This window comes from Hyperoodon ampullatus, assembly GCF_949752795.1.
Source record: "Hyperoodon ampullatus genome assembly, chromosome: 14".
NCBI classification, from domain to species: Eukaryota; Metazoa; Chordata; class Mammalia; order Artiodactyla; family Ziphiidae; genus Hyperoodon; species Hyperoodon ampullatus.
The window spans coordinates 85,203,517-85,218,775 of record NC_136927.1 but is presented as its reverse complement, the minus strand read 5'-3'; the positions used below and the strand labels follow the sequence as shown (position 1 = coordinate 85,218,775).

Here is a 15,259-nt window from a genome sequence, read left to right as displayed (position 1 = left end):
ATGCTGGAGAGGGTGTGGAGAAAAGGGAACCCTCCTACACTGTTGGTGGGAATGTAAATTGGTGCAGTCACTATGAAGAACAGTGAGGGGGTTCCTTAAAAAATTAAAAATAGAACTATCACATGACCAGCAATTCCACTCCTGGGTATAATTCCGAAAGAAACAAAAACACTACTTTGAAAAGATACATGCACCCCAATGTTCATAGCAGCACTATTTACAACAGCCAAGACATGGAAACAACCTGAGTGTCCATCAACAGACAACTGGCTTACGGTATATGTACATACACACACACAGAATATTAAGCAGCCATAAAAAAGAATGAAAAACTGCCATTTGCAGCAACATGGATGGACCTAGAGAATATTATTCTTAGTGAAATAAGTCAGAGAAAGACTAGTACTATATGATATCATGTATATATGAATCTAAAAAATAATACAAATGAATATGTATACAAAATAGAAACAGACTCACAGACACAGAAGACAAACTTGTGGTTACCAAAGGGGAGAGGAAAAGGGGAAGGGACAAATTCGGGGTATGAGATTAACAGATACAAATGACTATACATAAAAGAGATAAGCAGCAAAGACATACTGGATAGCACAGGGAATTATACCCATTATCTCGTAATAACCTATAATGGAGTATAATCTCAAAAATGCAGAATCACTACGCTGTACACCTGAAACTAATGCAATATTGTAAATCATCTATACTTCAATTTAAAAAAAAAGGAAACTACTGAAGCACTTCTGGAGAACTACAGCAGACAGAAAGAGAGGTGACAAAAGCAAACTCAAACTGCACCAACAGTCCTGTCTCACTCACAATCACTCCACGACCTCAGCCTCCATGTGGGCATCAGTTTCACGTGAATGCTTTAGAAAAATTTCAAGTCCTACATGTTTGGAGTTACTGGCAAATAGGCAAAACCTCCAACACTGAATCATCAAATGGCAAGAGTCTGTTGTAATGCCTATATCTTAGGTTTCTTGTAACCATGAAAAAATGTAACATAGGTGAAAGAGTTAGAACACAGTGTGATCAATAAATGTGAGACTCCTTCCTTTCAAAAAAAAAAAAAAAGAGTTGAGGAAATTAAGACAAAGGCCATACAACAGAAGATCAAACACAGACACACAACCCAAATGATACAACACACTTGTGACAGGTATCTGCATACTTGGCTCTGAGCTTCCTGGTGGCCAAGGCAAAAAGGGAAACACAATTAACTACAAAATGTGCATTCTCCTTAAGATACTAACAGACAGCTGTTACACAGAAGTACAGCTTATTTTGATCCTGAGGCCTCCAAGAACGGTCTTCCAAGGGTGACAAGGAAGGGGACACAGTGCAGCCTAAGGCAGCAGTGACACTTAGGAGAAGGGTTCTGTTAAAATACAGATTCCTGTTCAAGAGATCTGGGGTGGGGCCTGGGAATCTGTGCTTTCACAAAGCTCCCTGGTGATTTGGATGGACGCCCTGATGTTGGAACTGGCGTGGATCGGGTGACCGATTACCCCCGCATCCAATACTTCCCACTGTGTGAGCACAGGCAAGTGACTGCACTGTTGTGAGCCAGTTATCCTCATCTGAAAACTAGGACCATTAACAGCACCTACCCCAGAGAGCTCTTGCAAAGCTCCAAGGAGGTAATACGCGTGAAACGCTTAGCAGGAAGCTGGTACACAGAAGACACCGAATACATGTTAGCAACGACCATCATAAATAACCACACCTTTCTGTCGCTCCTTAGAGGGTGCTTATGGGGCAGGATTCAAGTCACCCAGGAGGAGCTGGGCTCCCACCCGGCACTGCAGGTCGGGAAGAGGAAAAGCAGCAAATGTTTATCAACATCTGTTATTATGCAATCCCCCACCCGCTGCAATGATGCCTCAACACTTCCCAAAGGAGCAGCTTCCTTTGCAGCAATTAAAATTAAGCCATTTTTTCCCTGCTAAGCCCAGAAGAAGTAAGGTTTCTGTATTTCCTAAACCCTGTGTCCACAGAACTGAGACCCTGCACTGTGCCCCAGCTTTCCTGACACCTTCAGCAGAAAGAAAGTACCACGGCTAACGCTCGGTTCACGGTGCTGATTATACGGGTACCAATCTCCATCTCCATCCTTAAAAGCATCAAGCCTCCTCCTTAAAATTCCGCAGATTTCAAGGCAAGCACGGGGCAAGGGAGCAGCAGCACAGAACACTTTTTCCTGGGAATCTGTTTCCCGCAGGCCTGAGTGGCGGCAGCCTGTTCTGGATGTGGGAGAACAAAACGTACAAAGGGACCGGCTGGAGGGTCATTTAATGCACGTGCATTTAACGCCTGTGTTAATGTGCTACTGGAGGACGCTACTGAGCATTAATCAGCTTCTCACATGCGGTCCCACAGCAGAGGACGCCCCAAGGGAGAGACTTAACAGAAGGTTTGTGCATCACTCCGGGGGTGCCCACCGGGCAAAAAACACCAGTCACGGACGAGAACAACAATGTACTGACATTAACAACTACGCTAACACGACCTTAGCTCTCCAGGCGCCGCTTCTACAGCAGCTCACTACCCTGGCCTGGCCTGCTGGGCAGCCTCTGCCCCTGCCCGGGTGACAACTAGCCCGAGTGCGTCCAGCCAGGACCAAACAGCCGCAGCTCCACCCCCCTGAGCGCCTCCTGCAGGGTTGCACTTTCACCTGTCTGTCCAGGGACTAACCTGGAACCTTCCAAAGGGGCCCCAGGAGGAAGGTGCTGCCACGGTGTTGAATTTACAAACCAGGGGGAGATTCAGAGAAGGCTGTGCTGGCCCAAATCCACACCGCTGTGACGGAAAGCCTGGGATTTGAACCTACTTGTCTACGTTTCCCCAGAGCCCGTGGTCGGCCGAGAGTCTCTGTTCGCTAACTGCACTGTTCCGGGGGTGGGAGAATATTTGCATCCCCTCCGGTTCCCGCCAACACAGGCATGGAGTGTTTTGCACAGAAGCCCAGGGCATTGGCTGGAGGCCTAAATGTCCCCTGATGGAAGCCACACCAGTATGAGAAAACGCAAAGCAGAGACTTAGATAAGCCAGGCCCCCAGAGCTCTGTTTCCCCTGCCACCCAGGCCTGGGGGTTCTAAGGGACCACCCATCGTCTGACTCCTAGCCCGCCTCCTCTGAGCTGTGTGACCCTGGGCAAGCTCCTTAACCTCTCTCATCAAGCCTTAGTTTTCTCATCTGTAAAATGGAGATGATGATAACACCTACTCTATCGGTTCCTGTAAAGATTAAATGAAATGGGGGAAAGGAAGCAAAACATACTGTACGGGGTCTGCACTTAAAAGGGAAAGTTGTCACCTGATCACTCTGTAGTGTATACAGATGTCGAATTACAATGCTGGACACCTGAAGCTTATATAATAATAATAATAAAAGAGAAAGCTGTCGGGCATCCTTAAATGGCGTGCACACAACCCAACTGAAGACAGTAGTTTCTAGAACATGCCCACTGTGTGAGGCACGGGAGCTGCGGGCCTGTAATACTCTGCAGATTCATTTACACACGCCGTGAAGGTGAGCTGGGCTCCCATATAGAAAGGGGGCGACCATGATCACAGGGCTTTACTCCTCCTCTACTCCCAAGCTGACCCTGACTTCATGCAAATCCCCAGAGCCAGCACACAGAGTCAGGGGAGACCGTGACCACTTCGTCCAGAAAAGCCCTAGGAGCGCCCAAAAGATAGAAGAGTAAGGGTCTGGAAATTTTTTAAAATACACAATACGAAAACACCAACTGCACTTCAGGATACAGTGAATGGCACGTTGCCACAGCAACCAGAGGCTGAATTATTCAGCAAGGGATGGCAGAAGAATCTCTGAAAGGCGGCAAAACAAAGACAAAGGATCCAATTAAACCACTTCTGCAGGGGAAACAAACTGGGCCGGCCAGGAAAGCTACATCTGCCCACCTGGGATGTGACTTTTCAACCACGCTGTCTTCGTGTCTAATTCTGGGGTCTCTTTTCCGTTTTTAAAGATGGTGACAAACGTCCAAGGAGCTACTATGCTCTAGTCCAAGCTTTAAAATGAGTTATAGATTCCTTGAGTAACAGTCCAGGGCCTGTGTTTGGGGTATCACTTAATTAGGGGTCCTTTGAGGTTTCCCAGCACCCCACCTTTCCCCACCTCCCGTCTGCACCGGGAGACAGGAGTGGGGTCCCCAGAGTTCTCTTAAGCCAAGCACCATCACGACCATTTTGTTATCCTTGAATCACATATACTACAATGTTTACTATTTTTTTTTCTTTAATTCACTTAATATTCTATCTTGAAAGAGAAGTTGGTTTGTTTAGCAAATAGAAAACCATTATCGCTTGGCACAATTAGATGACAACTGCAAAAATAATATGTGTAAACATCATTTTTTTGACTTTCGGGCAGGGAAGAATGTTTTAAAACAAGGCACAGGGCTTCCCTGGTGGCGCAGTGGTTGACAGTCCGCCTGCCAATGCAGGGGACACGGGTTCGTGCCCCGGTCCAGGAAGATCCCACATGCTGCGGAGCGGCTGGGCCCGTGAGCCATGGCCACTGGACCTGCGCGTCCGGAGCCTGTGCTCCACAACGAGAGAGGCCACAGCAGTGAGAGGCCCGCGTACCGCAAAAAAAAAAAAAAAAAAAAAAAAAAAAAAAAAAAACAAGGCACAAATAATATGGACCATAAAGTATATCAGGGCCCAGGAAACTTTACCCCGTGGGCTGCTGTTTATGTTTGTACATAAAGCTGCATTAGCATGCGGCCGCACTCACTCACCGCGCATTAGCCATGCGTTAGTGTGACGACAAAGTCGTGTGGTCACAGCAGACACAGTAGGATCCACAGAGCCAGAAATATTCAGTATCTGACTCTTCACAGAAAAAGTCTGCTGACACCTGAAGTATATGATCGATAATCTGATAACTTTAAAAATAAAAAACTTTCGCATATCAAAGGAAAGCATGAACCAAATGACAAAACCAGTCCTGGAGAGGGAGAAGAGGTGTCATTCACAGGCCCGGAAACGACTGGAAGCTGCAATTTCCAGAGTAAAATCCTCAAATCATCAAGATAAAGAAAACTGCAGGTAATGTACATGAAAGGAACTGAAAAAAACCAGACAGCTAATAAACACTGAAAAAAAAGTTCAATCTCATTAGAAAGGAGAGGAAACCACGCCTCCTGCGACGGCGCATCCCATCCATGAGACAGGCCACAAGGACACCAGGCTGGATCTGCCAGCATCTCCCCTTGGCCACGAGATTGATGCACCTGTGTTTCCACCGCTCCTTCCTTCCCACCCATATGCACTTACTGAGCACCCATCTGGTCTGTTCAAAGCCCCAGAGTGGGTACCAGCCACACAGGAAGAGGTCTGAGGATGCTCTCCGGGAATACGGAGCTCAGGGGAGATCTGTCCCTCATTACCCACAACTGTGTCTCTAGCAACGGCCACGGCGCCTGCCTGCCCCTCATTTGAGTAAAATAAGCCTTTGCTGAATGACTAGACACAGAGCGATACGTGCGTGGTGGGTTGACAATCTCACTGCAATCAGGCTAAGAACGTCCAACCTGGAGAGGACCCCTCAACCCGTTAATATCAGGGAATTCGTGAAAATCCCCCTCTCAGCCCAGAGACTGATCAGGTGGGGGTGGGGCGCATCAATCTGTATTTTAAAAAGCCTCTCCCTGGTCTGGGTTCAGAGCCGATACAGGAGGAGGGGCTGAGGACCCGGCTCCCAGGCCCCATCAGCCATGGTGAGCACCGACTTCCTGAGCACCTACTTTGTGCCAGGGCTCGGCCATACGCCTTCCTTACGGGATCTCCCCCCAAATTCACAATGACCTTGAGAGCATCAGCACCCCACTTTATAGACGAGAAAACCAAGCCCTGGGGAGGTCAGGCCGCTGGTCCAAGGTCCCCCAGCACGTCAGCACAGAGCAGGGCTATGCGATTCCAAGCCCTCGGGACCCCAGCTGGGGACCTCGGCTGCCTGCAGAAATGTGCGCCACACCGAGCCCACCCCTCCTCCACGGCGATCCCGCAGCTGGTATCATCCCCATTTTATAGGTAAGAAAACTGAGGCCCACAGAATCACAGCCTCTGGGCACTGGGCTTCACCCCCTCACACTCATTGCCCTCCACTCTGAAGAAACTCAAAGGATTTCGGAGGGTGGCAACACGGGGGCCCAAGCTCCCCGGCAGAGAGCAGAAACAAGGGCCCGTCCACCCGAAACGGGGAGACCTGAGCCTCGGGCAGAGGAAAGACCACCTGGAGAAGTCCAGGGTGACCTTCAGGTCAGGGGTCCTCGACTGGAGGATGGCTCCATCCCCCAGGGGACCCTTGGCAGTAACTGGAGACATTTCTGGTTGTCACCGTGGGAAGCAGGGTGAGGGGCTGTGAGCATCTCCAGGGTAGAGGCCAGGGATGCTGCTAGATGTCCTACCGTGCCCAGGACGGCCCCATCAGAGTCATCCGGCCCCAAACATCAGGAGCCCCGAGTTCGGGAGATCCTGCTTCCGGCCCTCGCTCCTCCGGAGGGCAGGGGGGCACCACAGACCAGGAGCACTGGCAGCCTCCCGGAGCCTGTCCACACCATAGGCCTTGCTTGGCTTCTATAACCAGTGCTTCTCCACAGGGAAGAGTGGCCCCCAGGGGGGATCGGGCCATGTCTGGGGACAGTGTCGGCTAGCAAAAGGGTGTGCAGCCTGCAGAGGCCAGGGAGGCTGCCCAGCATCTGACGGTGCCCCGACGGCCCCCGCGGTGAAGAGCCATCTGGCCCTGAGCGTTGACAGTGGCAAGGCTGGGAAACCCCGCCCCGGGCACTGCGTTTGGAGCCGGGACAGCGCGGTGTGGGGAAGGTGGGACATCCGAGGGGTCAGGCTGCAGGGCCGGGACCAGCCCCCACTGTGCCCACGCGCCACTTACTTGGAGAGTTTCATCTCAATCTGCTGCCGGATCTCCTGCCTCTCTTCAGCCGTCCTCCTGGGGAAGATATTGCGGTCTTCCAGTTCCTGCTTGCTGGGCCGGTTCCTCAGTTTCACCGCCAGGAGCTCCTTCTTGCACTTCCTTGGCAGCGTTCCTAAGAGCAGGGGCACCGAGAAAGGGGTGTCAAGGAGGCGCTGGCTCCCAGTGCAGCCAGCACTTCCCGCCCTCCTGCAGGAAAGAACCTGGACCAGAGCCACGCGGGCACGTCTGGCAGCTGTGACGCCCTCCAGCAAACAGTGGGCAATGCACCTCCCTTCACGAAGGCCCACATACAACCACGCCTTCCACAGGTGCGGGATCCTTCATGCATCCGGGGTCTCCAGAGACAGTCCCGATCGACACCCTTTGCCCCAGAGCGATTACTCATAGCACCACGTTTTCTTTCAGAAGTGCCCGGGTGCAGATCATAAATTACAGTTACTTTACCCATGGTGGTCCGTCCCCCCATCGTCCTGTCACCCCCTTCTCCCCTCTGCCTGTGACCCCGTAGCCATGTGGGTCCTCTTCCATTCCTGGGCGATCCCAACTCAGGGTCTCTGCACCATGTCTTTCCCATGCCGACCCCCGTGCTCTGCCTGGACCATCCAGGGCCGGCCACCTCCTGAGTCACGCTGCTGGCCTTGAGCCCTGCCCTCAAAGAGGCCCGATGGGTCCTCCAATCACCACCACCCACCCGGTTAACTCCTCCCCTATCTGGCCTCTTTCTTGTTCACTAGGTTATCCTCCATCTCCTCCACTAGCTTTTAAGTTCGACAACAGTCTGTTCTCCTGGGTCCTGGAACAGTGTTGACGCAGCAGGTTATCAAGGAACACGGTTGAGTGAGCCTGGTTCAGGGTCTAGGAGGCTGACACTGACTTTTAGTTCTACACATGTCCAAGCAGCAGAGTGACATCGGTGTGCATGTAAGGTCTTAAGGAACGACGTTTAAACGTACTGAAGAGCAGAAAAGGGGGCTGGCTGCATTCATGTACAGAAAAGGAACCGGCATGGAGCTGCATGAAGAGCGGAGTCCTTACCTGCCTCCCGCGAGCGCACGTGCTGATAAAGGGCAGGGAACTCCGGGGCACAACGTAGACTGCGGTTTTGCGACGTGTGGTTTTGTGCTTTTACTAGGGCATGGGTTTAAATCCAGGGGCTCAGACCATCATCCAAGAGGTCAACCCCACAGGTGGAGGGAAACTTTATTTCTTAAGAATAACGTCTCCCCCCTCTCTACGTCCGTAGCTCCACCTACGTAGATATACTGACGTAGGTGTTGTTTTACTGCTTGTCTGGGGAACGCTTTATTTAAGACAATTTGTGGAAAGTATTTTCAGAGAGAAATTGTTGTTAAGGAGAATAGTGTCTTCTAACTACATAGCATATACTTAGGTTTTCTAGTAGTAAGTAGAAGGAGAAGGAGCTAGGAAAAATAAGTTTGAAATTCGCTGAAGGAGACTGAACTTGGATAAACTGGCAAGTTTTCGAGCCTTTGTCGAACCGTATTGATGGATATACTCTTGTTGAAAAGTTGAAACAATAATTTTGAGAGGACATTCAATATAGGACAATACAAGATACATCAGAAATTCATCTACACGTGGAACAACTCCAACAGAACACCTACTGAACGCTGACAGAAGACCTCAGACCCCCCAAAAGGCAAGAAACTCCCCACATACCTGGGTAGGTCAAAAGAAAAAAAGAATAAACAGAGACAATAGGATATGGACGGGACCTGCACCAGTGGGAGGGAGCCGTGAAGGAGGGAAGGTTTCTACACACTACAAGCCCCTTCGAGGGCGGAGACTGCAGGTGGCGGAGGGGGAAAGCTTCGGAGTAGCGGAGGAGAGCACAGCAACAGGGGTGTGGAGGGCAAAGCAGAGAGATTTTGGCACAGAGGATCGGTGCCCTCAGGCACACACCAGCCCGAGAGACTTGTCTGCTCGGCCGCCAGGGCGGGCGGGGCTGGGAGCTGAGGCTCGGGTATCGGCTTTCAGTCGGAGCGCAGGGAGAGGTCTGGGGCTGGCGGCAGGAAGAGAGCCTGAAGGGGTTAGTGCTAGCCCGGAGGGAGTCCGGGGAAAGGGTCTGGAGCTACCGGAGAGGCAAGAGACTTTTTTCCCTTTTGTTGCCTGGTGCGCGAGGAGAGGGCATTCCCCTCCCTCCCCTCTGCCTGAGTGAGCCAGAGCCCCCGAATCAGCGGCTCCTTTAAACCCGTCCTGTCTGAGCGAAGAACGGACGCCCTCCGGCGACCTACGCGCAGAGGCGGGGCCAGGTCCAAGGCTGAGACCCGGGAGCTGTGAGAGCAGAGACAGGGAAATCTCTCTGTGCAGCCTCCGAGGCAGCGGATTAAAGCTCCACGGTCCATTTGATGTGCCCTGCGTCTGTGGAGTGCATGAATGGACAGCGAATCATCCCAAATTGAGGAAGTGGACCTTGAGGACAAGATTTAAGACTTTCCCCCCCTTTTTTTCCCTCTTTTTACAACGAATTATCTCAAATTAAGGAGGTGGACTTAGCAAGATTTCAGACTTTTCGCCCTTTTCCTCTTTTTACAACGAATTATCCCAAATCGAGGAGGTGGACTTGGAGAGCAAGATTTTTGATTTTTCCCCCTGCTCTCTTTTTGTGAATGTGTATGTGTAATCTTCTGTGTAAGATTCTCTCTGTATAGCTTTGCTTCCACCATATGTCCCAGGGTTCTTTCGGTCCGTGTTTTTTTTTTCAATAATTACTTTTTAATTTTAATAACGCTACTATATTTCACACTTTATTCTATTTTACTTTACCTGCTCTTTCTTTTTTTCCTCCCTTCCCTTCCTCCCTCCCTCCCTCCGCTCCTCCTTTCCTTCTTTCTTTTTCTTTCCTCCATCCCTCCCTCCCTCCCACCCTTCTTCTTTCCACTTTCTTTTTCTTTCCTTCCTCCCTCCCTCCCTCCTGTCTTTCTTTCTTCCTTTCCTTCCTCCCTCCCTCCCTCTCTTCTTCCATTCACTCTTCCTTTTGCTTTCATTCCTCCCTCCCTTCCTCCTTTCTTTCCTTTCTTTCCATCCTTCCTCCCTCCCCCCTTTCTTTCTTTCTTCCTTCCTTCCTTCCTTACTTCCCTTCTTCCTTTCTTTCAATCTCTCTTTCTTTCTTCTACTAATTATTTCTTTCTACTTTTTCTCACTGTTATTCTGAGCCGGGTGGATGAAAGGCTCTTGGTGCTGCAGCCAGGAGTTAGTGCTGTGCCTCTGAAGTGGGAGAGCCAACTTCAGGACACGGGTCCACAAGAGACCTCCCAGCTCCACATAATATCAAGCAGCGAAAATCTCCCAGGGATCTCCATCTCAACACCAGCACCCAGCTTCAGTCAACGACCAGCAAGCTACAGTGCTGGTCACCCTATGCCAAGCAACTAGCAAGGCAGGAACACAACCCCACCCATTAGCAGAGAGGATACCTAAAAACATAATAAGGCCACAGGCACCCCAAAACGCACCACCAGACGTGGACCTGTCCACCAGAAAGACAAGATCGAGCTTCAACCACCAGAACACAGGCATTAGTCCCCCCCACCAGGAAGCCTACACAACCTACTGAAACAACCTTAGCCACGGGGGACAGACACCAAAAACAACGGGAACTACGAATCTGCAGCCTGCAAAAAGGAGACCCCAAACACAGTAACATAAGCAAAATGAGAAAGCAGAAAAACACACAGCAGGTGAAGGAGCAAGATAAAAACGTACCAGACCTAACAAATGAAGAGGTAATAGGCAGTCTACCTGAAAAAGAATTCAGAATAATGATAGTAAAGCTGATCCAAGATTCTATTTCCAAGATCCAAAATCTTGGAAATAGAATAGACAATATGCAAGAAACAGTTAACAAGGACCTAGAAGAACTAAAGATGAATCAAGCATCGATTAAAAACACAATAAATGAAATGAAAAATACTCTAGATGGGATCAATAGCAGAATAACTGAGGCAGAAGAACGGATAAGTGAGGTGGAAGATAAAATAGTGGAAATAACTGATGCAGAGAAAAATAAAGAAAAAAGAATGAAAAGAACAGAGGACAGTCTCAGAGACCTCTGGGACAACATTAAACGCACCAACATTCGAATTATAGGGGTTCCAGAAGAAGAAGAGAAAAAGAAAGGGACTGAGAAAATATTTGAAGAGATTATAGTTGAAAACTTCCCTAATATGGGAAAGGAAATAGTTAATCAAGTCCAGGAGGCACAGAGAGTCCCATACAGAATAAATCCAAGAAGAAATACGCCAAGACACATATTAATCAAACTGTCAAAAATTAAACACAAAGAAATCATATTAAAAGCAGCAAGGGAAAAACAACAAATAACACACAAGGGAATCCCCATCAGGTTAACAGCTGATCTCTCAGCAGAAACTCTACAAGCCAGAAGGGAGTGGCAGGACATAATTAAAGTGATGAAGGAGAGAAACCTGCAACCAAGATTACTCTACCCAGCAAGGATCTCATTCAGATTTGATGGAGAAATTAAAACCTTTACAGACAAGCAAAAGCTGAGAGAGTTCAGCACCACCAAACCAGCTTTACAACAAATGCTAAAGGAACTTCTCTAGGCAAGAAACACAACAGAAGGCCTATACCTACAATAACGAACCCAAAGCCATTAAGGAAATGGGAATAGGAACATACATATCAATAATTACCTTAAATGTAAATGGACTAAATGCTCCCACCAAAAGACACAGAGTGGCTGAATGGATACAAAAACAAGACCCATATATATGCTGTCTACAAGAGACCCACTTCAGACCTAGAGACACATACAGATTGAAAGTAAGGGGATGGAAAAAGATATTCCATGCAAATGGAAATCAAAAGAAAGCTGGAGTAGCAATTCTTATATCAGACAAAATAGACTTTAAAATAAAGACTATTAGAAGAGACAAAGAAGGACACTACATAACGATCAAGGGATCGATCCAAGAAGAAGATATAACAATTGTAAATATTTATGCACCCAACATAGGAGCACCTCAATACATAAGGCAAATACTAACAGCCATAAAAGGGGAAATCGACAGTAACACAATCATAGTAGGGGACTTTAACACCCCACTTTCACCAATGGACAGATCATCCAAAATGAAAATAAATAAGGAAACACAAGCTTTAAATGATACATTAAACAAGATGGACTTAATTGATATTTATAGGACATTCCACCCAAAAACAACAGAATACACATTTTTCTCAAGTGCTCATGGAACATTCTCCAGGATAGATCATATCTTGGGTCACAAATCAAGCCTTGGTAAATTTAAGAAAATTGAAATTGTATCAAGTATCTTTTCCGACCACAATGCTATGAGACTAGACATCAATTACAGGAAAAGATCTGTAAAAAATACAAACACATGGAGGCTAAACAATACACTACTCAATAATGAAGTGATCACTGAAGAAATCAAAGAGGAAATTAAGAAATACTTAGAAACAAATGACAATGGAGACACGACGACCCAAAACCTATGGGACGCAGCAAAAGCAGTTCTAAGGGGGAAGTTTATAGCAATACAATCCCACCTTAAGAAACAGGAAACATTTCGAGTAAACAACCTGACCCTGCACCTAAAGCAATTAGAGAAAGAAGAACAAAAAACCCCCAAAGTTAGCAGAAGGAAAGAAATCATAAAGATCAGATCAGAAATAAATGAAAAAGAAATGAAGGAAACAATAGCAAAGATCAATAAAACTAAAAGCTGGTTCTTTGAGAAGATAAACAAAATTGACAAACCATTAGCCAGACTCATCAAGAAAAGAAGGGAGAAGACTCAAATCAGTAGAATTAGAAATGAAAAAGGAGAAGTAACAACTGACACTGCAGAAATACAAAAGATCATGAGAGATTACTATAAGCAACTCTATGCCAATAAAATGGACAACCTGGAAGAAATGGACAAATTCTTAGAAATGCACAACCTACCAAGACTGACTCAGGAAGAAATAGAAAATATGAATAGACCAATCACAAGCACTGAAATTGAAACTGTGATTAAAAATCTTCCATCAAACAAAAGCCCAGGACCAGATGGCTTCACAGGCGAATTCTATCAAACATTTAGAGAAGAGCTAACACCCATCCTTCTCAAACTCTTCCAAACAATATCAGAGGAAGGAACACTCCCAAACTCATTCTACGAGGCCACCATCACCTTGATACCAAAACCAGGCAAGGATGTCACAAAGAAAGAAAACTACAGGCCAATATCACTGATGAACATAGATGCAAAAATCCTCAACAAAATACTAGCAAACAGAATCCAACAGCACATTAAAAGGATCATACACCATGATCAAGTGGGGTTTATTCCAGGAATGCAAGGATTCTTCAATATACGCAAATCAATCAATGTGATACACCATATTAACAAGTTGAAGGAGAAAAACCATATGATCATCTCAATAGATGCAGAGAAAGCTTTCGACAAAATTCAACACCCATTTATGATAAAAACCCTGCAGAAAGTAGGCATAGAGGGAACTTTCCTCAACATAATAAAGGCCATATATGACAAACCCACAGCCAACATTGTCCTCAATGGTGAAAAACTGAAACCATTTCCACTAAGATCAGGAACAAGACAAGGCTGCCCACTCTCACCACTCTTATTCAACATAGTTTTGGAAGTTTTAGGCACAGCAATCAGAGAAGAAAAGGAAATAAAAGGAATCCAAATTGGAAAAGAAGAAGTAAAGCTGTCACTGTTTGCAGATGACATGATACTATACATAGAGAATCCTAAAGATGCTACCGAAAAACTACTAGAGCTAATCAATGAATTTGGTAAAGTAGCAGGATACAAAATTAATGCACAGAAATCTCTGGCATTCCTGTACACTAATGATGAAAAATCCGAAAATGAAATCAAGAAAACACTCCCATTTACCATTGCAACAAAAAGAATAAAATATCTAGGAATAAACCTACCTAAGGAGACAAAAGACCTGTATGCAGAAAATTATAAGACACTGATGAAAGAAATTAAAGATGATATAAATAGATGGAGAGATATACCATGCTCCTGGATTGGAAGAATCAATATTGTGAAAATGACTCTACTACCCAAAGCAATCTACAGATTCAATGCAATCCCTATCAAACTACCACTGGCATTTTTCACAGAAGTAGAACAAAAAATTTCAAAATTTGTTTGGAAAAACAAAAGACCCCGAATAGCCAAAGCAATCTTGAGAACGAAAAACGGAGCTGGAGGAATCAGGCTGCCTGACTTCAGACTATACTACAAAGCTACAGTAATTAAGACAGTGTGGTACTGGCATAAAAACAGAAAGATAGATCAGTGGATCAGGATAGAAAGCCCAGAGATAAACCCACGCACATATGGCCAACTTATCTTTGATAAAGGAGGCAGGAATGTACAGTGGAGAAAGGACAGCCTCTTCAATAAGTGGTGCTGGGAAAACTGGACAGGGACATGTAAAAGTATGAGATTAGATCATTCCCTAACACCATACACAAAAATAAGCTCAAAATGGATTAAAGACCTAAATGTAAGGCCAGAAACTATCAAACTCTTAGAGGAAAACATAGGTAGAACACTCTATGACATAAATCACAGCAAGATCCTTTTGGACCCACCTCCTAGAGAAATGGAAATAAAAACAAAGATAAACAAATGGGACCTAATGAAACTTCAAAGCTTTTCCACAGCAAAGGAAACCATAAACAAGACCAAAAGACAACCCTCAGAATGGGAGAAAATATTTGCAAATGAAGCAACTGACAAAGGATTAATCTCCAAAATTTATAAACAGCTCATGCAGCTCAATAGCAAAAAAACAAACAACCCAATCCAAAGATGGGCAGAAGACTTAAATAGGCATTTCTCCAAAGAAGATATACAGACTGCCAACAAACACATGAAAGAATGCTCAACATCATTAATCATTAGAGAAATGCAAATCAAAACTACAATGAGATATCATCTCACACCAGTCAGAATGGCCATCATCAAGAAATCTAGAAACAATAAATGCTGGAGAGGGTGTGGAGAAAAGGGAACACTCTTGCACTGCTGGTGGGAATGTGAATTGGTACAGCCACTATGGAGAACAGTATGGAGGTTCCTTAAAAAACTACAAATAGAACTACCATATGACCCAGCAATCCCACTACTAGGCATATACCCTGAGAAAACCATAATTCAAAAAGAGACATGTACCAAAATGTTCATTGCAGCTCTATTCACAATAGCCCGGAGCTGGAAACAACCTAAGT

At 46.4% G+C, this 15,259-nt stretch overlaps 1 protein-coding gene across 1 annotated transcript in view; it reads right to left on the bottom strand.

Moving 5' to 3' along the window:
* PHACTR3 (phosphatase and actin regulator 3) overlaps positions 1–15,259 on the bottom strand; it is a gene marked incomplete at both ends in the record, with an annotated part of 225,319 nt that overhangs the window by 26,500 nt on the left and 183,560 nt on the right. The window contains one exon of the mRNA XM_079719115.1: positions 6,943–7,096. Within this exon, the coding sequence (XP_079575241.1) occupies positions 6,943–7,096 (154 nt within the window). The remainder of the gene's footprint in view (positions 1–6,942; positions 7,097–15,259) is intronic.